This window comes from Podarcis vaucheri, assembly GCF_965113315.1.
Source record: "Podarcis vaucheri genome assembly, chromosome: 1".
NCBI classification, from domain to species: domain Eukaryota; kingdom Metazoa; phylum Chordata; class Lepidosauria; order Squamata; family Lacertidae; genus Podarcis; species Podarcis vaucheri.
Window position 1 is genome coordinate 33,438,810 of NC_138759.1, and position 24,393 is coordinate 33,463,202.

Sequence of the window (24,393 nt, forward strand, 5' to 3'; positions counted from 1 at the left end):
CTCTGGGGTTGCGGCGTTCACCTCGCTTTATTGGCCGAGGGAGCCGGCGTACAGTTTCCGGGTCATGTGGCCAGCATGACTAAGCTGCTTCTAGTGACCCAGAGCAGTGCACGGAAACGCCGTTTACCTTCCCGCCGGAGCAGTACCTATTTATCTACTTGCACTGGCATGTTTTCGAACTGCTAGGTTGGCAGGAGCAGGGACCGAGCAACGGGAGCTCACCCCGTCGCGGGGATTCGAACCGCCGACCTTCCGATCGGCAAGCCCTAGGCTCTGTGGTTTAACCCACAGCACCACCTGCGTCCCATATAATGGTTGCTACACAGAGGCAAATCAAAGACTGACAAATATGCACATGTGAATTCAGCCTATGGTATTCTTACAGAAGCAAATAGGATACAAGAGAGAGGCACAGACTACATTAGAGAGCCACTTTTGAGTTTAACAGCAGACACCTCTTTCCTTCTTTCAGACAGAGACCTGCCTATCTCTTTAACAGGTGACAGACAAAATACAAGAAGTGTGCATGCACACGAAAGCTCATACCAAGAACTAACTTAGTTGGTTTTTAAGGTGCTACTGGAAGGAATTTTTTTATTTTGACTATGGCAGACCAACACGGCTACCTATCTGTAGACAAAATACAGGTTTGGAACTAAACTGAAGCAATGAGAAAGCTCCACCTGAATGTCAGCCTCTCACAGCTCTTAACAGCACAGGAACCCTATCAGAAAAACGGTGGCAACCTACTCGGCTTAAATCAATGGTTGCATTCCTACCACCATCTACCCACGGTACACAGCCACCTGTGAAACGTTATGCCAGCCTGGAGGCATTTTGTCATTAAAGGGTATCATCTGAACCTGGACTTTGTCCTAGAAAGGGCTTTTAATAACCAGGAACGCTTGAAGCAACACGGCCGTGCCTCTGAGCATGTGCAGGGCGCAGTCCCGCCGCCTCGACGGGCGTGCCAGTGAGATGGGCGCAACGTGGGGGGGGGGGAGTACGCTTTGGGCCCCTCTCTCGTCACAAGGCAAGCAAAGGCGGCATCCCAGCCGGGGGCAACGCAGAGCCGCAGAGCCCCGGCAAAGGCCGACGACTCCACGCCCCCCGGCGCCCTGCCCTTCCCCGCACTCACGCTCTCCAAGGCCAGCCCGCAGTAGCGCCGAGCGGTGTCCCGCCAATGCAGCCCGAGGCCTCCGGTCACGGCCTCCACGGCGTCCTCCGGGCTGCCCCCCGCAACGGCGGCGTCGCCGGCAGCAGCCATCTTTGCTGCAGCAACTGCGGCTCGGCTCAGGGGGGCCCAGCGGCAACCGGTTGCGCCGCCCACACCGCCTCTTCCTGTCCTGGGCCCGCCCGGCCAACGGGACGCACCACCGGCAGCCTCGGAGGGGGGAGCCGGGAGAAACCATGGCCGGAGGGGAGGGAGAGTCGGGCGCCGAGAAAGAAGGACACCGCCGTCGCGAAAGGGTTTTCTTTTAAAAGGAAAAAAAAAAGAGGGGCGAAGGAGGAGAGACGGCAGCGCTGCCGGGGAAGGAGAGGCTGTTTCGGTGTTTGGGCAGGAGGCCGCATAGGCATTTCAGTCGCCCCCACTGCACGGCAGCAGGAAGCACCCACTCCCCTGTATTTTGCTGCATGTTCGCAAGGGGCAAAATAAATGATCCAGCCCCGAGGAGGCTACAAACCAACTCCAAGCAGCGACCTGAATGACACAGAGCAAGCAATCCCTATGCAGTCATCTTCCGTGTCTGCTCATGTTGCTCTTGTAAAGGGCGGTGGTGCAAGTTAGTTAATTTGGTAAGACAGAAAAATGCCAAAGAAGACAGTTGCAATTTTCTCTCCGGCCAAAGTCAAATCAGTCTCTTGGCTTTTAAACCGGTGCAAGTTATTGCAGAGTATACTGCAACATATGCAAAGGGCACTGGAGAGCTTTCAACAATGTGCGATAGTTAAGGGGGTTAGGGCTTGCAACAGGCTCCTTGGACGAGATGAGGCATGCTACCAGCATATCCCTAATTTAATCTGTGGAAGACTGAAGGATATGGACTGTTAGTATAAACTAATCTGCAGCCCTAAACAGGTAAGGAGTAAGAACACAAGAACAGCTTGCTGGGTCAGATCATTGGCCACCTAGGTCCGGCTTCCTGTTCTCACAAGGGCCAGCTAAATGCCTGTGGGAAATCAGGAGCAGATTTCTGCCTCCATCTGCGAATGAAGAACACAACCTTTGGCTAATTAAACAATCTATGGCCTTTTAAACTTGGGGGGGGGAGTATTGTTTTTGTTAGTTATGGTGTTCTGTATGTTTATGTTTTTATATTGTAAACAGCCCTGTGATCCTAGAGTGAAGGGTAGTATAGAAATTTAATAAATAATGGTAGCTATTGATAGCCCTCTCCTCCATGAATTTGCCTAATCCTCTTTTAAAGCCATCAAGTTGGTGGCCATCACTGCCTCCTTGGGGAGCAAGTTCCATAGTCTGACTATGCTCTGCATACTATTACCTGTCTTAAATCTTCCAACAAACTCAGTGCTTCTAAGCATATACAGAATTGTGCTACATGTCTTAGGTCTCATGGGGTAAAAATCTTCACAAGCAGGGACCAAACATGTAGCTGCTCCTTATGGGATAAGATATGGGGTAGAATAATAAGCTCCCCAATAGAACATTCTGGCCCTGGAGTAAAGAACACTGATATTTTTAAGTAGAACATGTAGGGAACTAGTTTATGCTGAAACATATCTTCTTTCAATAGTACACTTTTATTTTTACAAAGTCAATATAACTAGTTTCAGACTTGTATCTCTGCTTCTCAGACTACTGACAAATTATAAATCAATGCCTTATTTAAATGCAAATTGAGCAATCATGAATTAGCAGCAGCCAAGCAGAACCATGTTATGATACAGGTTTATGACAGTGCATGCAACCAGTGTAACAAGTCCCTGCTTTAAATCTTGTGTCCCAGTAGGAAATTATATCCAAGATCTTTTTACTTCACCAACTGCTCCATTCTAAACACATTGAGGCCACAGTCCAACATCACACTGAATTCAGTGGCATAATGACATATGTCTTGAGTAAATTGTTATACTGGGCAGTAAGAATTTGACACTATGCTCATGTGTTGAGCAGATGAAGCGCAAAGCATAGGATCCAGCATTGAGCAAGTTGACCCTTGTTCTTTTTCTCCATTACTGAGGCAACCTTCGGCTCTGCTGCTGTGTGGTGCTAAAGAAAAAACTATTTGCTACACAGGAGTATTGTACAAAGAGGGTGTGCCCCACCCCCACCCCGGAAAAGCTAGAAAGTGGGGGACAGCTGCTATCAGGCAAGCTCTTTCCTTTGTGGTTTCATGTTTCAAAAACACAGAATTCTATCAGCTGAGAGTAGCCAACAAACAGATTCCTTTGTCCATTTAGCAAAAATGGTATTGCCACTGTATTTGTATTGCACAAGCCTTTGCACCACAACAGCTATGGGTGTGGGGAGGAGAACAGGATTGAACTGCCTTTGGGTTTATTATAATTAAGGAATCCATCTCCAAGTATTGTGTTTAAAATAGGGTTTAGTCTTTGGGGCCTTCTTTCATAAGAATATAAGTGACTATGATGCTCAATCTTACATAAATGAAAATAAATTTTGGTTGACTACTACTTTTGAGAAAAATATTTTCTTGTTTTCCTAGTAAGATGATAAGGACCTATATTCAGAGGAGCTTCTAACACTGTAATGCAGAAGGAAAACAACGCCCGAGCAACTTGTGCTGCTTGTTCTCTGCATGCGTTTCTTTGTGTCCATAGCCCAGTTTTCACATCTTCCCGCCTTATGTGCAGTGTCTAAAGGAGGGAAGGGGAACTTGCAGCCCTCCAGATGAGGCTGACTCCAGCTCTCATGTACCCCAGGCAGCATGGCCAATAGTCAGGAATTATGGAAGTTATGGGAGCAACATCTGGAGAGCCATAGGTTCCTCCTCCTTGATCTTGAAGCCATTCTGAAAGTAGGTCACCCCACAAGGGCTGAAGCTACAGACCCTTAATACAGATTACCCTTTTTTGTAAACTTGAGGGGAAATTATATTTATGGGAACTTTAAACAGCATTAGCATAAAGATGACAATTAACTCCAATAACAATTATAGCATTGTGTTTCAATCTGGGAGCATTTTAAGTAACACTGTGTTCAAGCATGTGCTTTTTCTCTTCAAACAGATAAGAATGCACAGTTTGTTGTTAAGAATCCTAGAATACTTGGGATAATATTCCTTGTTTTGTAGTACTTGCAGTTCTTAGCAGAAACACCGAAGCGGGAGAAAACTGCAAAGATTGCAGGGGAAATAAATTAAGCTAATAGTGTGTGGGTGGGGGCCAAGGAAGAAAAGGAAAATATCCTACTCTGGAAAATTATATTTATGTCTTGGAGTATGAAACAGGAGACATTTTGATTAACTCTAATAACAATTTCTTCCGTAGATTCTTACATTAAATTGGTATAGGCTATTTGCACCTCAGTGTATAAACAGCTGGCCCTTTACTTCAACGTGAAAATTAGCTTGATACCTGGGTGTCATAACCTGGGACAACCGTGAATGTCATGACCTAGGAACTATTCCGAAAACATTAGGAATAAGTTAAAAAGCTCAGCTGCCAACTCTCACAAGTCATAGTATTCAAAATGTCAAAAGACAAAACTACAAAGCAAAAAAGAAATAAAAAGGCAGCAGTAAAGGATCTACTAGACTGGAGTGTCTATGTGGCACTAAAAAGTCTGGCACTCTAAAGATACAACATTCCCCACCTTTCACTATAGTTAAAAGTTTAACTACCTTTAAAAACTTACCTCTTCCTCTGCTCTTTCCATTTACGAACCAAGTATAGTAATCACATAAAAGTTACGTTTAAAAAATCTGTAAGAATAATTAAATTATCTCTAGTTTCCTAGTTGTTTATCCAGATAACAAGAGCTCCCGGCAGCTTATGTTTCCAAATGGGAAAGAGATCCTGCTTTGACATGTATGCGTTTAAGGAAGGGGTGCAAAAGGGAGGTTAATGACAAGCAACTTTCTTCCAGTATAGTATTACAGTAGTCAGGTCCTTGTGAAATATCAGATTAGTCGCAGCAAGTATTTAAAAGATATTGCTAAACAGATGCTTAGGTAACACTTTTTCTTTTCTTTTTTTACAAGTACGGTATATGACTCAGCTGAAAATATTACCTTATCAGACTCACAAACGACAAGGCCTGAAAGCTGGACTTGAAAGGAAATACAATACATATATGCCACCTGTATGGCAGCGCTGGTTTCTTATTAATTTCTATTTTTTCATGTAATTGTCCTATACTTGTATTTAATACTAAGGCAACTTCACTTAACTAAATATGGATAAATTTGCAAGATGCAGCATACATAAAACACAAGTTGAATTGAACTTGGTGGGTCTTATGTCCAAGTAAGCATGTTTCAGTTCAGGCTGTCAAGTCATTCTTCAGAACATACACTTTTAATCTCTTACAGTTAAATTTTAAGGAACCTTGGATAAGAGTTATTTATTCCATTAGGTAAAGGTAAAGGACCCCTGGACGGTTAAGTCCAATCAAAGGCGACTATGGGGTTGCACTTTCAGGCCGAGGGAGCCGGCATTTGTCCACAGGCAGTTTTCCGGGTCATGTGGCCAGCATGACTAAACCGATTCTGGCAATGGAGGACCGTGATAAGTGCCAGAGCGCACAGAAATGCTGTTTAACTTCCTGCCACAGCGGTGCCTATTTATCTACTTGCACTGGTGTGCTTTCAAACTGCTAGGTTGGCAGGAGCTGGGATAGAGCAACGGAAGCTCACCCCATTGTGGGGATTCAGACCACCGATCTTCCAATTAGCAAGCCCAAGAGGCTCCATGGTTTAGACCACAGCGCCACCTGTGCCCCTATTTACTCCATTAATGTATGATGAAGCTGCTGCAGCTAGAAAGATTCCGAAATTTTAGAGTCCTCTTATTTCTGCCAGGCAGTTAAAGCTTGTGCATTTTCACCAACTCCGTCTGAATTACCACATTTCTCTTTCTATTTGCATAAATTTCTATCATATCAAAATGACTCAGGATAGCTACAATATATTCTTCTTTCATTTGACCTATACACTAATAGCTCTGTGATACAGGTGAGGCTGAGGGATACCAACTTGTGCAAGCAGAGCCATCTTTCCCATAGGTCTTAGTGGCTCGTTGTGCCAGGGCGCAGCCTCTCAGGGGCGACCCAGTGAGTGGGGGAGCTGCGCGGCTTTGCCAGTGGCCTCCCCTTTCCCTGCACGCTGCCAGCTGCGCCACGCCATCCATCTTTCCTTCCTACCCACATCGGCCCGCCCCCCTCTGTGGGCGGGCGCATTGGCGCTGCTCCTGCTTGTGCTGCTCCCACAAGCGCGCGGCGGCGGTGCGGGCGGTGGTGGATGAGGAGCCACTCCTCGACTCTGAGGCAGTGGCCGAGGACAGGCCGCTGCCTCCTCTGCCTTGGCCGCAGGAATCCCCTCAGCCACCACCCACTGAGCAGCTGTCATTGTCGTTGTCTGAGGGAGCGGTGTTGGTGGGAGTGGCTCCCAAGGGGCCTCCTCCGTGTCACCGGTGCCCACCACTCCACCACCACTCCCCGGGGCACAGGCAGCGGCGTGGCAACCGCCTCCTGTTCCTTGGGCCACTGGGCAGCAGCTAGAGTGCCAGCAGCGGGCTGTCGTCAGGCAGTGAAGGAGGAGGAGATGCCCTGGAGCCTCAGAAGCGAGCGCGGGCTTCTGGCGGTCTGGCCAGCCACACCGCGTCCACCACATCAGCAGTGTCTTCTGAAGGTGGTGGCTCCCAGAGCTATGAGGTGGTCCGAGAGTTGGGCCCCAAGTTCTAAATTCTGGAAAAGGGAGGGGCACTAGAGGGATTTTTGCACCATGGTGCCGGATATGCTTAAGACAGCCCTGTGTGCAAGGTCACACTGATTAGCTTCAGAGTTGAGCACAGATTTCAGCCAGACCTCTCCCATCAAAACTCATCACTCTTGCCTTTTACAAAAGAGTGATAACTCTGTGGGCTCTCAGGAAGCTTTTAGGCTTCACACAAGATAATTAATTCCATTCTACCTAGAAAATAAAGTGATGAGCCAAGGATGACATGTCATCTACTGCTTCCTCATGTCATCTACTGCAAGGGGTTCCTAGTGTTTTAGCCAGGAGACCTACACAAAGAATCTGCTAGTGTTACAAGGCTCAGAACAAATTTAAAATGTGATGCAAAAAGCACATACTCCTACATATGTATGCAAAAATGAAATGCCTCCCTAGGAGGCACTGTGCACTCTTGTATGCATTGATATGAGAATTCAGGAGGCTCAATACAACACTATTGCCGACCTTAAAAGCACATTTTCCACTCAAAGAATTAAGGGCACTCTAGTTCTTTACAATTAGATCTTTATCCCTTCTACCCACTGCAGGCCAAATTTAACAGGGAGATAAGGAACGGTTCTTAGTGATATCACAGGAGTCAGTAGAGATGGAAGGACCTGTCCATTTCAGTTCTCTCAGTTTCTAATTTTTTCAGTATTAAATTTAGTCCTACACATTTCTGCAGTGATTTGCAATTCTTTAAAAACAAACCTCATAAAAACACATCAGCATTTCAGTGCAAATCTCTCCTAATACACATATTATTGTATGTAGCTTTGACTAATAATATTCATTTCTGCAAGCATTTTCTCCTAATATAATGTATTTTGTTTATAATGCATTCAGTTTTAAGGACACCTTTACCCCAATATATGCATTTTTGCACACATTACTTGCCCAGACAACTGCACCGCAAAATCCAGATAAGTGCGAATTTGAAAGGATGGCTGCATTTCAGTTCTCATATTGTTTCAGAAAGTGTGAATTTGATAGATCCTCCTTTAAATGCAAGCTGAATCAAATTTCTCCCCCATCTGAACTTGCAAACATTCATAACTTCCGACCATTCCTACTTTACATCAGGTTCAGTGCTATTTGAAAACTACAGGGAAGTGACGGGAGTGAACTAGCAAATGCAAACTTAGGAGGAATTTTGTGCTTAAACGTCAAATAAAATGTTTTCAAAGCTGTAACTAGTGCATTTTTATGATTATTGTAGAAATACAAAGTAAATAAACGTACCTTTTTACTGGTAGATGCCATCACTGAAAATACAGATGTTATAATGGCACAGAAGTCATTCAAATGCAGGATTATCTGAAATAGCCATTCTCTTTCTGTTTCATGAAAAAGTAGAGGAAGAGAGAATGAGTATTACAATATATCTTCTTTACAGAATACTATATGTAATTACAGCTCTTAGATTAATCATATTCCTTACCATTACTGATAGTATAGTTATGAGTCACTAGATTGTTCTCTGATAATTTTCTTTTTGAATTTGGCTGATGTTGACTATTTTTGGCTGAAGTATGTATTTTCTTCTCTGTATTTATTGGAGGCACATTATTTGCTTCTGTATGTTGGCCACTGTTAGGTTCTTTATCCAAATTCAAGTGATGTTTTTCTTTAGGATGATCGTCAGGTAATTTTCCATTATTGGTCATACCTACAAGTAATTGTAAAAGTGGTATCATGTTTATTTCCACCTGATTATCCGTTCTTTCCCTGCATGTCAATTCCCAGGATCCCTATTCATATCTCATTGTCAATTCAAGCCAATCATTAAAGTTCTCTTGTACTACAGTCCCCCAACTTACAATTAGAAATATTAAAATCAGGGAATACACCACCACATCAAAGCATGGCTAATGAAATGAGTCACGGAAGCTCTTGGAGGCTAGAAAGGTTCCTTCATAAACCTTAAGTATTGTATGAATAAGGAGGGGGGAAGGAAACACAAATATTGGCAAAAGAAATGCAAGCAGAAAATAAGGAAGAAAAAAAGCATTGGATCACATCCCTGAAATTATTAAGACTGACAATTTAAAATTACTGCATTTAAATGTGTTAGAAGCAGGAAAGTGGCTAGGGTGGAGATGCATACAAGCATGACTGATGGAATTTGAACCTGATCACTTCTGGAAGCCTTTTTATATCAATTTATTAATGTGACAAGGAATATGTTATATTTTCCATTTTTATACTGAAGATGAAAATTTAAATATGACTTTTCCTTATATAATAATCTTATTTAGTAAACTGTAATGGACTAAAATCCAGATATGTAAGCAACAACCAAAAAGCCTTTTGTTACTAAGCCCTACCAAACATGTATCTTCTGAGACACTATTGTTGCTGTGGGGCTGTTGCATCCTTCCAGCACCCAGCTATTTATTCTACTGATAGAAAATGAATGATTCTCTTTTTGTATTTTCGGTTCTATATTATATTTCCTGACAAAGCACAATACAACTTGGTATTATCCTGCTGTTGTGTAAGCTTATAATGGGCATCAGCTTCTATAGTTCATTTTGTACTGGGGGGGAAAATCACATCATCCCATCGGTCAGACATTTTGCTTTTTTTAAATAAAAAAGCAAAGTGCGATATTGTTCTTGCTTTGTTAGCTTTTATTATCAAAACAGTGGTCTGGTACCTGATTCTGCCTTTTGGATTTCACATTTGTTTCTGATGTCCAGCACAAGACTGTGCAGTTCTGGAAGTAAATTCACTTTATCCTTCAAACACTTTTCATGTCCACTGTTTAATTTATTTTCATGTTCCACCAAAGTAGTCACTTCTTTCATTTCCCTGCGAATATCTTCACATGGAAAAGTGGTGATATCACGGCGAAGTTTTTCAAACTCTTGCTCTAGTAGCTGCAGTTCATGCCTTTCACAGATATTTGCTTCAAGTATCCTTTTAGACTCCTCAACAAACTTGAAATAAAGTTCCTGTAATCCACTGAAGGAAGTGGCTTCTTTCAGGTCCAACTCTGTATCAGGTGTTAATTGACCATTTTGAACTATTGTCTCCTGATTTGCAGATCTGTCATACTTTTGGTTGTAATTTTTTGAGTCTGCAGCGACAGATTTTTCCTGGATGTTGCTCTCTCTTTCCCCTGGGCCCTGAGATCCCTCTTCCTTAATTTTAAAATTATCTGAATACCTGATAGCTTTTGTGCTCTGAACTTCACCTTTGTCTTGTTCAAAGTCACTTCTCACTATATCAGCCTCCTGCCTCTTTGTCTTAATCTGTGTTCCAATAATATTTCTACCATCTTCATATTTTTTAGCGTCTTCATCATCCTTTTTTTTAAATGGCTCTCCAAGAAGCCGTGATAGTTTACCAAAAATGTTACTCCCGACACCTCCTTTCTCTGTCTTGTCACTTGTGCAAACTATATTCTTGCATCTTAGTTTTTTCTCACTATCTTTACCCGTTTTGCCTTTTTCTTGACTATCTCTTGCATGCCCAGAATAAGCTACTTTCTCTGCATGGTTTAGATTTTTAGGAAAAGGAGAATTTAAGTCATGTGCAAATGTTTCATCATGATGATCTTTAGCTAAATGGTGTGTGTCCGTGCCATCTTTAGCATGTGGAGGGATAGGGTCCATATAATCATCCACAGGCTGAAGATGATGTGATAAATGTTTGCTAGGATTAATATTATTATCTAGATTAGATGTATCACGTCGCACTTCTAAGTGCTGGACCGGATTCTCACAGGCAGGACTTGTTCCAACTACAGTATATTGTTTCTGAGGTAAACTATTAAAGTCAGTTGTCGCTAAACCGTCTTTAGGTTTTATGTCAGTTATCTCTGAAGTTGTGTATGCTATTTGTTTCTGATACTCAGGCTTAGTTTCTTCAGTATTTGGAATGCTATCTATTTTTTTATGCTGAGCTGAGCTTCTAAGCTTCTTCACTTCTAAACCCGCAGTTAAATGTTGTTTTCTATCATGTCCCTTCTGACTTATACACTTTTTGTCAGGTACTAAGCTCATAATATTGGTACTCTGACAGTCAAGGTAGGAAGATACTTGTTCACCTTTTAACTCTTCTTTATCTTCCTTCTGATGTGTCAGACTTGCACACATTTGAGGTAAGTGAATACTTTTCTTGGAAAAAGTGCCTGAGGAGCTAGGATAAGGAAATACACTTTGCTCTTGCTGATCTATTAATGAAGCATCACTAACTTGAGCACTATCTAAATGTTCTTCTATTGCTTTTGAGTTTTGTTCCTCTTCAACACCTTTTTCACCTATCTGCACTTGTGGGCCCTGAAAGCCTTTCTTCTGCACACCGTAGGCGACAGAATCATAAATCGGTATGCGGCTGCTGTCCCCGGAAATCTCCTTTTCACTTTGAAACACTTCCTCAGACAGTGGAGATGGTCCTTGATTACTTGATGTATTTTGCTCATTGTGTCCTTGTTTGCCTTCACTAAGTTCTGAGATATGCTGTGAAAAATGATTTTGTTCTTTTGCACTTTCTTGAGAAAACAAATTCTTGCCTACCTTAGTAACTACACTTTGGTTCATCTCATCTTCAGCACTGGGGTTGATATGAAAATAATCTTGGATGGCACGAGAGGGGACACTTTCTATATTTTTAACATCAGGAAGTTTCTTTTCATCATGAGAATCTATAACATTATCTGCCCTTATATCGTTGCTTATACGTTTTTTTGAATGTAAATGTGGCACTGGATCTGAAACTTGTATTCCTTTCATAACATCTGTATAACCTATGACAGGAGTATGACTACTCCCATTCAAAACTTTTGAGACTAAACAATTATTTTTATTAACATTGTATTTGTTAGATTTGGAATCTTTGTTAATAGCCTTATACTGTTGTGGTGGTCTTCTTACACTGTATGTTAATTCTGGTGCTTCATGTTGTTCTGTTAAAAATGGATTCTGATCTTTTGTATTAAATTCTCCGCTCCCTTGGATAACTCTCCTATCTTCATCAAGAGGTATCTTATCTTCGTCTGGAATGTTCTTTGATTTGGAAAAACTATCTGAATGTTCATTCAGCTCCTCAGAAGATAGTGCTTGTTCAACATTATCTGGTCTGATTGCTTTCCCATCATGTGGCTCATCTTCTCCTAGGATAGATTTTTCATAGGAATATGTTTCACTAATATAATCGTTTCGCTCTGCCAAATCAGCTAGCTTTTGTAGCTCTAAAGAAGACTGTTTGGCCTCTAAGTTACGGACATTGTTTTTATCTTCTGTATTGGAATGGCCCTGTGTGTCCAAAGGTCTTCCATACAATTTTTTTCCTGTACATTGACCATTGACCTGGTGTTCTAATTCTATAGATTTTACTGACAGAGGATGTGGTGTATTATCTTTCGCCTGTTCTTCACCCTGTCTTTTTCCTCTACTTTCTTCACTACATTTTACTGCTAAAGAAGACAGCAAAACGTTTCCCTGGGTAGTATCAGCATCTCTGTTTTCTGGCACCTTTTCAGTAATATTCTGATTTTCTAGTAATTCTGCTTTGCCTATTTGTAATACTTCCTCACTCTTTTTAAATTGGGTGCTTTCCTCACTAGACTTTAGATTATTGTGTGCATGCTGAGCATTATTGGTTCCTTCAGATATAAAACTCTGAAAATTCAGTACACTTGTAAAATAACTAACAGAAAATAAAGATTTCTGGTTTTTTGGACCCTCATGATTTTCTTCCTTTGCAGTACCTTGACCTATACTATATGATAACTGATCTACAGCTGATTCCTGTGTACTCTCAACAGTTACATACTCATGCCCTGGTTGATTATCTGATGTAACCCTATTATAATCAATCAAACTGTTATACATACTTTCATACCAACCTGACTGGTCATTTGTTCTTTCTGACTCCTTTGTTACAGCTTTAATTTTACTGTTTTCCATAACTTGGTTGTCTGGTATTGAATCCTGTTCTGCATAGGGAGACTTAAGTCGTTTATCACCAAGCAAAGGTGATGGACTTGCTGCATCCTCTACGTCTGCATGCTCATCTGCTAACTGCATATCAGAATCTGTTTTTCTAACATGTATGCCTGGGGCTTCTTGGACATATTGTTCTTTCACTTGTTCTTCGTAAAGAGTAGGTTCAGCTGCTTGCTTTGGGGTTTCTTTAACAATTTTTTCTTCGTCTCGTTCTTCATAGGGCATCAGTCTGCCTGTTTGCTTTCTCAAGCCATCGTCCGTTAAGCTTGATTCTGCACTTGGATGCTGTTCTTCATCTTGATCTGCTTCTCCTCCACCTGCAAGCTTTTCTTTGTCTGCATTTTCTTCAGCGTAACGAAAAGGCAAAATATCACTGAATTCCAGATCAAACCAGCTTGATTCAGATTGTTCGGAATTGCTATGTTCTTTTATTCCTTCTGATGCGGTAGAACTGCCATGGTGGCCGGCATTGCCAGCAATGGTGGAGCTGTCGTGGATTTCTGGATCATTTTCTTTGTACAGCAGATCAAGTTCTGATTTGTCACTTCCAAGATGCATCAAATCTGTGAAAGTACTTTTAAACCAGCTGGAGCCTTGTGGTGCTGTTTCACCCTCTTCATTTAATTTTTTTAAGCCACTATCATCAGTGATTGCTATTTTCCTGCGCCTGAATGTAACTTCTTCTGTTTTCTGTGATATTTTTCTGACCGCCTCCTCATTACTTCCCAAGCCAAGCCAGCCAACAAAACCAGACACAGTCCAGGCCGACTGAGTTGGGACAGCTTGCGGAGTATGACTAATTTGGTCTTCTTCCGGAGTAGTCTCATCTTGTCTAGTCTCCCTGTCTCTGAGTTCTGTATCACCGTGGCTTGTAGTTTCCAGCGTATGCAGGTCTTTGTATTTACTGTCAGATTCATGACTGTCAGGAAATTGTTCTTTATATTCATTTGGGTAAGAAATACCTCCAAGTTTCAAGACTTCATCTTCAGGCATATCAAATTTGGTGTCTTTTTCTTCTGAGTACGGAGGTATATATTCATTTTCTTTGTCATAATGATTAAGTATGCTGTCTTCATTTTCAAAAACGTATTCCCCTCCATCAATACAAAGGAAATCAGTTTCCTAAAAATAAGCAAGTGTCTTAAGTTAATACGCTACTACCCATTTAATACATCTCTACTATTTCTTAACATTATATCATTATGAATATTTTTTAAAAGCCTGCAAATGCTCCAAGTGGGAAGTTATTAAATAATTAAGTTGTTAAATAATTTTGAAATGTACATACTCTTTAAAATTTAACACAAGGAATATTTAAAACAGAGCAACTTTATTAATCATTTTTATGAGACCAAGATGAGTAGTTCATGCATTTGAAAGAGGTCTTTAGAACATGTTTTACACACATGCAAATGTATATTCTTATGCATATTTGTTGGAAGCGGCAGTGACAGATGTTAAGTTGTGAGTGAACAAATCAGACGACACAGCGATTCTTCAAACAGCTCTTGTTTGTTCACAGGCCCAGAACAGAACTGGACTGAAGAGTTCAGCCAACCTGCTTATATAGAGCTCAACTACAAAGCAACAGTAACAACTTTCTATACAATCACTGAACGTCGTTTTCAATTCCTTATTTGCATATGTGGACCTGAGTGAAAACTATCTACAGTACCCCCCTGCTGGCCCAGGGTGAGTAAATAACAATAGATACTTAAAAGACTCTGGGGCACAGGCCTTTGCGTAGAGATGGGCAAGTCTCTCAATTTTGGTTTCTCCCAAGTTTCTGTTCTTGGAGTTTTTAAAGCAGAGGTTAGATGGGCATCTGTCATGGAAGCTTTAGTTGAGATGCATTGGAGGAGGTTGGGCTAGATGACCCTCAGGGTCTCTTCCAACTCTAAGATTCTATGATTCTCTAACAAGTTTAATACATACATTCATATATACATTTCCACAACCAAATGTGTCCATTTTGATATTACTTTAGTTTACCTTAGTTGGTAGTTCTACTTCTTTTGTAATAAAAGTTTCTTCAATCCGGACTGCATCCACTGGGAAATATCCAAATTCCGCACCTTTCTATAAAATTAAACATGCAGCTTTTTATTATAAAAGAAATGAGGTTTTGTACTTAAAATTGATATACAACAAATACAATTGTGAGAAGAATCTCTGCACTTATTTCAATTAAGTCTGGATAAAAAAACCAAACTCTTATTAACCCTCAGAAAATTTTCTCTCCCGCTTCATAAAAATACACGAAGTGTAAGTACTTTTAATGTTATTATTTTGCACATTATTAAAAGTACTCTTGTACATTACAATAACCAGCCATTAATTGCTGCTTGGGTCCTCCTGGGTACAATAATGGCCTTATATTGTTCCACAATGTCTCTAGCAAATATTCCCAGTTAATTTATTTGGAAACAGGGATATGACCTAGTTGCTTGGCTAATAAAAAAGCACAGAAATGTTCTTGTTTACATAGACCGAAGTAATGTAATAGTGAGTGCTACACTTAATGTGAAATTACATCTCTAGAAGGGAATGTTCAAAGAAACTATTATGGTTTATGCCAGGAGGATTTAAAAGGATGACACTGCATGCCACAATACAGTGGTACCTCAGGTTAAGTACAGTGGTACCTCAGGTTAAGTACTTAATTCGTTCCGGAGGTCCGTACTTAACCTGAAACTGTTCTTAACCTGAAGCACCACTTTAGCTAATGGGGCCTCCTGCTGTCGCCACGCAGCCAGAGCACGATTTCTGTTCTCATCTTGAAGCAAAGTTCTTAACCTGAAGCACTATTTCTGGGTTAGCGGAGTCTGTAACCTGAAGCGTATGTAACCTGAAGCGTATGTAACCCGAGATACCACTGTATTAACATCACTTTGAAATCTTACCTAGGGAACAATTTATTAACAGTAGGAACCAAAATAAGTACCATATTGCCCCCCCCCGCCCCACCAAGGGAGAGTTATAAACCACACACGCAGTCATATATTGCATTATATTAATGCCAAAAGATTATGAATACCTTTAACATTTGTTAATGGCACTATGTGATGAACCACTCACTACAGTGGCAAAGTGGACCACAGAATTGAGCGACTTGTATTCCTCACATGCTGTTCCTGCTAGTTCATGAGAACTACCACTCATTTGTAAAGACAACATGGCCTGATTCAGAGTGCTGACCACCCGTAAACTGTGAGGTGTGGAAACACCCTAATGTAGTCCTGGCACTCTTACCAGCATCACTTTGTTAGTATTAATTTCATAAAACATATATACCATGAAATTAGCAGGCGATGCTGTATGGCATATTCCACATACAGTGGTACCTCGGGTTAAGTACTTAATTCGTTCCAGAGGTCCGTTCTTAACCTGAAACTGTTCTTAACCTGAAGCACCACTTTAGCTAATGGGGCTTCCTGCTGCTGCCGTGCCGCCAGAGCCTGATTTCTGTTCTTATCCTGAAGCAAAGTTCTTAACCTGAAGCACTATTTCTGGGTTAGCGGAGTGTGTAACCTGAAGCGTATGTAACCTGAAGCGTATGTAACCTGAAGCGTATGTAACCCGAGGTACCACTGTACAGTTTTTATTCATGGAAACAAATATTTTGTCTAAATTCTAGGAACCTTTCTTACTCAGAAACTTCCTTTGCTGCAAAAGGGGGGGTGGGGCTTATGGCTCGCATAGATCTTGATAAGTTTGATCTCAGGGTTGCAGCAGCCAAATCTACAGAGCAATATTTTTCATGCACTGCAGGGCAGCGGGGGGTGTCCCCTTTGGATCGACACCATTTCAGAATAAAATTATTGAAGAAAAGTATAATTTTCCCTGCAGCTAAATGCATGCTGAATTTTCTACCTGTGAAAGTGGTATCATAACTTACTTCTGAAACATTTGTGAAACTTACCTGGCTAGCATTTTTAAGTGTCTCAACATATTCATGGAAAATTGTCTAGCCCACTGAAAAAACACTTATGAATAACCACTGCTTATTTTCTATAAAAAAGGTGCCGGTACTCACCATGAAGTCGTTACAGGGAGTGCCACACTTTTAACCGGTGCTTTTCTTCTGGACAAAAAGGTGCTGTTATTGTGTACTCTTGAGTACCCCCCGAAGAAAAAACACTCTGAATAACCAATCTGTTGATATAAGTGAATTCTGATTGCTCATAAGAGAAATAGTTGCCTTTTGAAATACTTACACTTCCTGCCCACAAGTCCTCCCTTTTCCTGGAGAGTTTGGAGTATACGATGATCTCTTCCCCAGTTTTGAAGTTCAAATAGCGGCAGTCAGGTCCTATGTAGTCTTTAATGGCTAGCACTCTGCTCATGAAAGCTGCATGTATGTAAAAAACAGAGGAAACTTAAGCAAAGTTAATCAAATGAAGTCTGGATTTGATCTTATACATGTTCATAGACAGTCATAGAATCATAGAATTGTAGAGTTGGGACCATGAGGATCATGTACTGTACAGTGATACCTTGGTTTACAACCATAATCCGTTCCAGTGGTCCGGTTGCAAACCGAAACAGGTGCGCTTTTGCCAATGGGGCCTCATAAAAAAAAGGGGTTGTAATAAAAAAAGGGTTGTAATCCAAAAAAAAAGGGACACACACTTCAGGGTTTGACGTGGTTGCAATCCAAAATGGTTGCAAACCAAGGTACCACTGTAGTTAAATCCCTTCAATGCAGGAATCTTTCACCCAAAGTGGGCCTTGAACACACATGACCTTGAAATTAAGAGCCTCGTGATCTACCGGCTGACCTATCTCAGCTGTCCTAAAGTTTAAAATCTACTCTCCTCCACGAAGAAATAAATAAAATATTAAGAATATCATATAGTAAAAGGCCAGAGGCATTACTTTTAGGAATTTTAAATGAAGATATTCCAAAAGACAATTTTTTATTATACTCAATGTCTGCAGCAAGAATCCTGGTGGCTAAGTACTGGAAAGCGAATCAGTTACCCACTATGGGAGAGTGGTATGTAAACTTTCAGAATACTTAGAATTAGCCAAATTGACAGACATAATAAGACGAAAACCAAAAAGTGAAGTAAAAAAAGAATGGGAGTGCCTAAATGAATACCTCAAAAGTCAAGGTTCGAGGACAGAAATCTGGCAGAGTCTGGAATAACCTTGTGAAGTGAAAGGATAAGAGGGATTTATATCTAGATGTTAGGATACAGATGATCAGGAAAACAGAAAAACAGAAAGACACAATGAGAGATAAAGGAGGTGCTGTGGGATTGGTGGAAATCAATGTCTTGTTGTTGTATTAGTGTTTATAGTATTAACTTGTAATATATGGGTTTGTTGGGGGTTTTTTTGTTTTGTTTCGTTGTTGTTGCTTTCCTTAGTTTTCGTATGTTGGTTTTTGTGTGTTGTGTATTGTTATTTTTCGATATTTTTCGTGTTGTTGTGTGGAAAATACTAATAAATTTTATTTTAAAAAAACAAAACTACTCTCCTCCTGAATAATATGTTGCCACATGCAAAAATCACAGTACATGTCCAAGACACACTGGCATTATGTTTACATTATTTGTGTACATTAGATATCCTCTTGTCCTAGAAGATGGGGGGAATTTCACCTCACTTTAAATGAAATGTTTTACCACTTACTACAGAAACAACAAAATCCTGGACACATTTTTTCAGAAGTGGTTTCATTATGCAATTCTTAAAATAAATGAACAAACTTAAATTAATTGTTTGCGCTGAGTAGTGTTTAGTTAGAATTTCCTCTAATGGTATCCTAAATAAGTTTAATGTTTGTATATGAATACACATTCTTCTTGTATTTTTTTCTACTACACATGCATTTCAGAATGCGGTTTTAGTTTTCCATTTCCACAAAAACGCACCTAGAGCACACACTATGAATTCTGCGAGCTGCATTTTTTCTTCATTTTATGAAGAATGCTAAGTGAGAAACACATTTTGGAGTAATTAGAAATACATTCCAAATTAGATTTTAACAAGAGTGCTAAACTGAATTTGGGGGCGCTGGGCAGATTTTTCCAACCCGGCAGAGCATATGCTAAAGACGGTGCCCAGGAACACCGTAATAGACAAGTCCTACACATCTGCACAAACACTCCACCCCACAGTCCTACTGACGAGCATTTCACTAGTATCTAACATTAACAGGCAGCACAGTCCTATGCATGATCTCTCAGAAACAAGGCCATTGTATTCAATGAGTCTTGCTTCTAGTATATACAACTGCAGCCTTAGCTACAATCCGAAGCATTCTTAACTTGGGTTGGGAGTAAGATTCATTGAACTCACCCAGTGGCACTTCCTTCTGAGGAAATATACAGGCGATAGTGCTACAAACAGTGCCGTTTTAAGGCAAGGTACAAAAGCAATAAGATTTCATAAGGTGCTAAGAAAAATAGAAAGACAACCGAATCGACCCAAATATATGGTATAGATTTGCTAGACAAAACTCTAGTAATTTGTATACATAACTAAAATAGAAATACTGTAAATATTAATCAGGCCCTTTTGGAAAGTAAGAGATTTTGAATAAGCACAGGGACAATTCTGACGAAAACTAGGCCCCTGTTTTGATAACAAGCTTTTCTACTGAACTTTGCCCTTTTACATATGCTACAAGACCGTTCCACCAAATGGCTTCCCAGAAAGCATTTGTCTATTGTTGAAAATATACAGGTTAATCATGCATAAAGCTAATATTTTGCAAACGTTTCTTGAAGTAAATATTGCATTTTCAAAACTTTTTCTTGCTTTGTTTTGTTTTACAGATTTTGACGACACTTAAATTAGGTTTCAAAGAAGCTTACTTAAAGCAAAAGCCCTTATACTTACTTTCGCATTCTGGATCGCCACACTTTTTGTGGCCTGACAACAACTTTGTGCTCTTGGTGATAGTTAGGAATGAAAAGATCAAAAACAAAATTCTGATTTCCCAAATCGGCAGCATCCTAAATGGTTAAAAAAAGCTGATCCCTGACAGAATAAAAAAGAAAAAATGGATTGTGTCTTGGCAATAGAAGTCTGAAACATCATTCACCCCCCTCCATTTAGTTAATATATATGTATTTTAAATCTTTTTGGTTCCATTTTCCTTCTACCTCCAAAGTCCACTTGCATAAATGCCCTTTCAACAAGCTGCTCAGTGAACTGTCCTGATTAAGTGGCTTAATGATTAACTGTGTGTGACAATATGGACTTGGAATTTGAAATGAAAAAGGCGCTTTCAGTCAAACTACAGACTATAGATGTACCAATAGCCTCATTTGCATCAGCAAGTTATTGGAGCGCTTTGTGGAACTTTAGATGTGACGTAGAGAAAGATGTAATATGAATTAGCAGGGAATACTGCAGAATATTCCAAAACCCTGATGTACTGTTACTGCTGCTTTAAATTTTGCTCAGGGTGTATTTTTTAGTGATTTTAATAACACGATTTTGTGTTTTTATTATTCTTGCTGATTGTAATTTATATGTGGCCACAGCATTTGGTATTGTACGTTACCCTGGGATCACTCTGATGAAGATCAGCCAATACATTTAACAAACAAATAAACAATTGCAGGTCTACATTTTATTTCACCTTATAAATCAGAGATGGAGCACCTATGGCCCTCCTTACCTCCCAGCATCGCTGGTCATTGGCAGCTTGGCCTATAAACATCAGGAGGGCCACAGGTTCCTTATACTAATACATTACAGTGGTACCTCAGGTTACATACGCTTCAGGTTACATACGCTTCATTACAGTGGTACCTCAGGTTACATACGCTTCAGGTTACAGACTCCGCTAACCCAGAAATAGTGCTTCAAGTTAAGAACTTTGCTTCAGGATGAGAACAGAAATTGTGCTCCGGTGGCGCAGCGGCAGCGGGAGGCCCCATTAGCTAAAGTGGTGTTTCAGGTTAAGAACAGTTTCAGGTTAAGTATGGACCTCTGGAACGAATTAAGTACTTAACCCGAGGTACCACTGTATATATTCTACAAGGGTTGCAGCAGGCTTGTGGGATAGTGGACATGGAAAAGTGCCTTATATGATACAAAATTCTTCCATTTGTATCACACTTTTGTTTCAATGAGCTCACGATGGTGTGCACAGTTATCTAATTTTATCATCACCATAATCCAGTGAGGTTAATTAGGTAACTTGGCTATAGTTACCCAGTGAGCTCAACAACTGAATAGTGATTTGAAACCAAATATCCTTGACCCAAGCTTATCCAACTGATATTTTCTTTTGTGTCTTACAGCCTTCATTTGGAAGGTAGCCTATGTTCAATCAGAACATAGGCAATCAGTAAGGACTGTCACTTTAATGTGGTGTATATCAGCTCACTTTCCCATTTCCCAGCCAGCTCTGCTTCTTAATCTTCGCTCTCATCTGTTGCCTGTCTTGTCTTCTCACTTCAACTGCCTTTTTCCAACTCCTTTTCATCCAAGGTTCTTTTTCCCTCCCATTTATATCTTCCCTCTCATTGGTCAACCCAAATGTTCTATTACAGACTGCCCATCCAGCATACAGGCATTACACTAGTAGATCCAGAAAAAGTAGTGTTGCTTGCTGTGAGCACCACATTGTAATTTCAGGTTCCCTTTATTATCCCATATAATGTAATAATGATATTGTTGGTGCTAAGGGGGAAAAATACTATAGTACAGTGGTACCTTGGATTACATACGCTTCAGGTTACAGACTCTGTTAACCCAGAAATAGTACCTTGGATTAAGAACTTTGCTTCAGGATGAGAACAGAAATCGTGCTCCGGCGGCACGGCGGCAGCAGGAGGCCCCATTAGCTAAGGTGGTGCTTCAGGTTAAGAACAGTTTCAGGTTAAGAACGGACCTCCGGCACGAATTAAGTACTTAACCCGAGGTACCACTGTATAGAAAAGAGAATTCCTGGATTCCAAAATCCAAGTTTAGAGCAATTACTTTTTGGTGAGAGAACCCCAGCAGATTTAAATTCACAAAATATGCAGCATGGAAATAAAGGCTTTAAAATATGTCCTCTTAAAAAGTTTTCCGAGCATAGGAAAAAGGCCTCGTATTGGGTAAGTTAAAAAATGGTTTACTTACAAACTCTTCAAAGGTCAGATTCATGTGTTTCAGAAAAGTTGCAGAGGCAGTAAAACTTGGCTTCCTTACAAAGTGGTGAAAGTTTCTAGATGATTTGTATGCTCAAGAATGGCTGATGAGAGCCATGCGGTTGAGCTGGAACAACCAGTTCAAACCTCTTCACACAGAGAGCTTCTTAGGGAGACTGCAGGAGAACAAAAACTTTATTACCTAGTTCCTCCCAAGGTGAGCGGAAGTGGACATAGCTAAGCCTGGCAGGTCAGCTTACTCTATGGTCTTAACCCCTTCATGCATTAATTTGACTTAAATATATTGACTATATGAGGCTGCTTATCTCTCAAAAGTGCTGATGCTGTCTACTCAGTTACTGTTGAATCACCTCAGCAAATAACATAGGAAGCTGCTGTACATTTAACCAGCCCATGGACCCATTTAGCTCAGCATTGTCTACATCATTTGCTATCGACTACCCAAGGTTTCAGACAAGGGATCTCTCCCAGTCCCACTTAAAGTTGCTGGGGCCTTCTGCATGCAGAGATGCTCTGCCACTGAACTGCATCCCTTCTTTTTGATGAAACATGTTGGGCAATTTAGGTTGCCACACACTCAGCTTGGAGCAAGTTCCAATGGGACTTTCGAGTAGGTATGCAGAAAACCAAACTGATAATCTTCTTTTTAAAAAATAATTAACCTGGAGATTCATATCTCCTCTTTCTTTATTTTTGGGCATTTTTTTTACTGCTATCCTTCTCTTTTTCTTCTGGACTTAACCTCCCCCCCCCAAAAAAAAAATCTAGTTTGCCCTCTTATAAAATGGCCATTTAATTGTCAATGCAAAGTTTCACATTGGCCCTTGCTGAATTGCATCTTCTTGCTATTTGTTTACCTTATTTAAAACCTAAAATTTGTAAAGGCACTGTGGTACACATGGTACATAGTGGAACATAGAGAGGTGCTTCTTAGGGGCATCTTCAGAGCTCTTTCCTTCTGCTGGAGACTAATCATAATCCTAGCATCTTCCAAAAGAAAGGGAAATTTTAGTAGGTTTAGATACTTTCAACAAAAAGAGCACCCAGTCCCTGGGACATTAAAAAGATTTTTAGCTCTAAAAAAGAGCAGAGCATTGCACCACAAACAACTGCCTTTCCAAACCTATCAACTGATAATGTCTCCTTAAAGATATCTGAACCAGGACTAAACTTTAATGTGATTTAACTGGGAGGGTGTTATGTTAAATTGCTTTATCCTCTTGGGAATATGAAGTGTAATACCAATGTTTAAAGCAGAAACAAGACTACCTTTTGTGAAATGTTCTTCTTAGCCTTCTAATGCTTGCTTGTTACATTTTACGCCCATTCTCTTTGAATCATATTTGAATTTGTCACCAGTCCCATGCTGCAGAACACTCTTCCAGTAGATTCCACAAGCATCCTTTGACTTTTAGGTATCTCTTGAAGATCTTTTTATTCTAACAGATATTTGCAGCTGTTCAATTTTTATCTTCATTAACCAGTCAAATTAATGATTATCCCTATTTTTATTTATATTCTTTAAAATGGCATCTTTTAACACTGTAAACCATATTGATATTTTATATGGCAGTATAGAATTTTATAAATAAATCACATCTCCTTTAGTAGTGTGCTTCCCTTTTAGTTCCTTCTCAAACTGTTGCTCCTCTCAGTACCTTCAACTCTCCACAAATATAAATACCCAAATATAAGCCGCTCCGCTCCTAGCTGCTCCTGGCTGCATTGCCCACACACGCGGCATTCCCAGCGGCCTTTCCCCTTCGTCACTCTCTCCCTTCCTGGCCTTGGGAGAGAGGACACACCTGGCGCTGTTTGCCCCGAACTCCTGGCTGCATATTGTAAGGTCGTGGATATAAGCTGCACTTTTACTGGTTGGAATTTGGGGGGAAAGTGCAGCTTACATTCGGGCCAATATGGTATCTTCTCAGGTATCGTCACTGGCTACCAATTTGTTACTAAGCCAACTTCAATGTGTTACCATTAGTATATAAACACTCAACAGCAGGGGTCCCCAAACTAAGATAAGGCCCAAGGGACTCATTTATCTGGCCCGCTGCGACCCCTGCCGCCCACTGCCCACTTTTACCGGTGCTGCGCTGCACGGCTGTACACTTCTGGGTCAGAGGAGCACCGGAAATAGCTTGTGCGCATGCGCAAGCGTTATTTCCGGTGCACATCCGGGTTGGAGGAGGCCCGTACACATGCGCACAAGCTATTTCCGGTGCTCCTCCAACCCAGAAGTGCGCCGGAAATAGTGTGTGCACACGCGTATGGTCACACGCTCCCCTGCTTAGGACCAGTTTAGTTGAAGGATCACCTTACTCCATATATGGCCATGCATCCACCTTGATCTGTGGGACTGCTTTTACAAGTGCCACATGATGTCTTTCCCCT

At 40.8% G+C, this 24,393-nt stretch overlaps 1 protein-coding gene and 1 long non-coding RNA gene across 6 annotated transcripts in view; one reads left to right on the top strand and one right to left on the bottom strand.

The window, feature by feature from the left end:
- MIA2 (MIA SH3 domain ER export factor 2) overlaps positions 1-21,329 on the bottom strand; it is a 54,229-nt gene extending 32,900 nt beyond the window's left edge. For 2 of the 5 annotated variants that reach the window (XM_082191750.1, XM_082191749.1), the window contains exons 1-8: positions 21,228-21,325; positions 19,727-19,867; positions 17,092-17,225; positions 14,867-14,953; positions 12,775-13,996; positions 9,580-12,039; positions 8,362-8,589; positions 8,163-8,257 (exon numbers count right to left, since the gene is read on the bottom strand). In XM_082191750.1, the coding sequence (XP_082047876.1) occupies positions 8,163-8,257; positions 8,362-8,589; positions 9,580-12,039; positions 12,775-13,996; positions 14,867-14,953; positions 17,092-17,225; positions 19,727-19,841 (4,341 nt within the window). In that variant the 5' untranslated portion in view covers positions 19,842-19,867; positions 21,228-21,325. Of the gene's footprint in view, positions 1-8,162; positions 8,258-8,361; positions 8,590-9,579; positions 12,040-12,762; positions 13,997-14,866; positions 14,954-17,091; positions 17,226-19,726; positions 19,868-21,227 lie in introns of all 5 variants that reach the window. The other 3 variants (XM_082191751.1, XM_082191753.1, XM_082191752.1) reach the window with 3 other exon arrangements.
- Positions 1,281-19,799, top strand: LOC309514625. The gene is made up of 3 exons (XR_014212094.1): positions 1,281-4,001; positions 14,397-14,566; positions 19,663-19,799. It is a non-coding gene; the product is annotated as an uncharacterized lncRNA (long non-coding RNA).
- Positions 21,330-24,393: the final 3,064 nt, after the last annotated feature.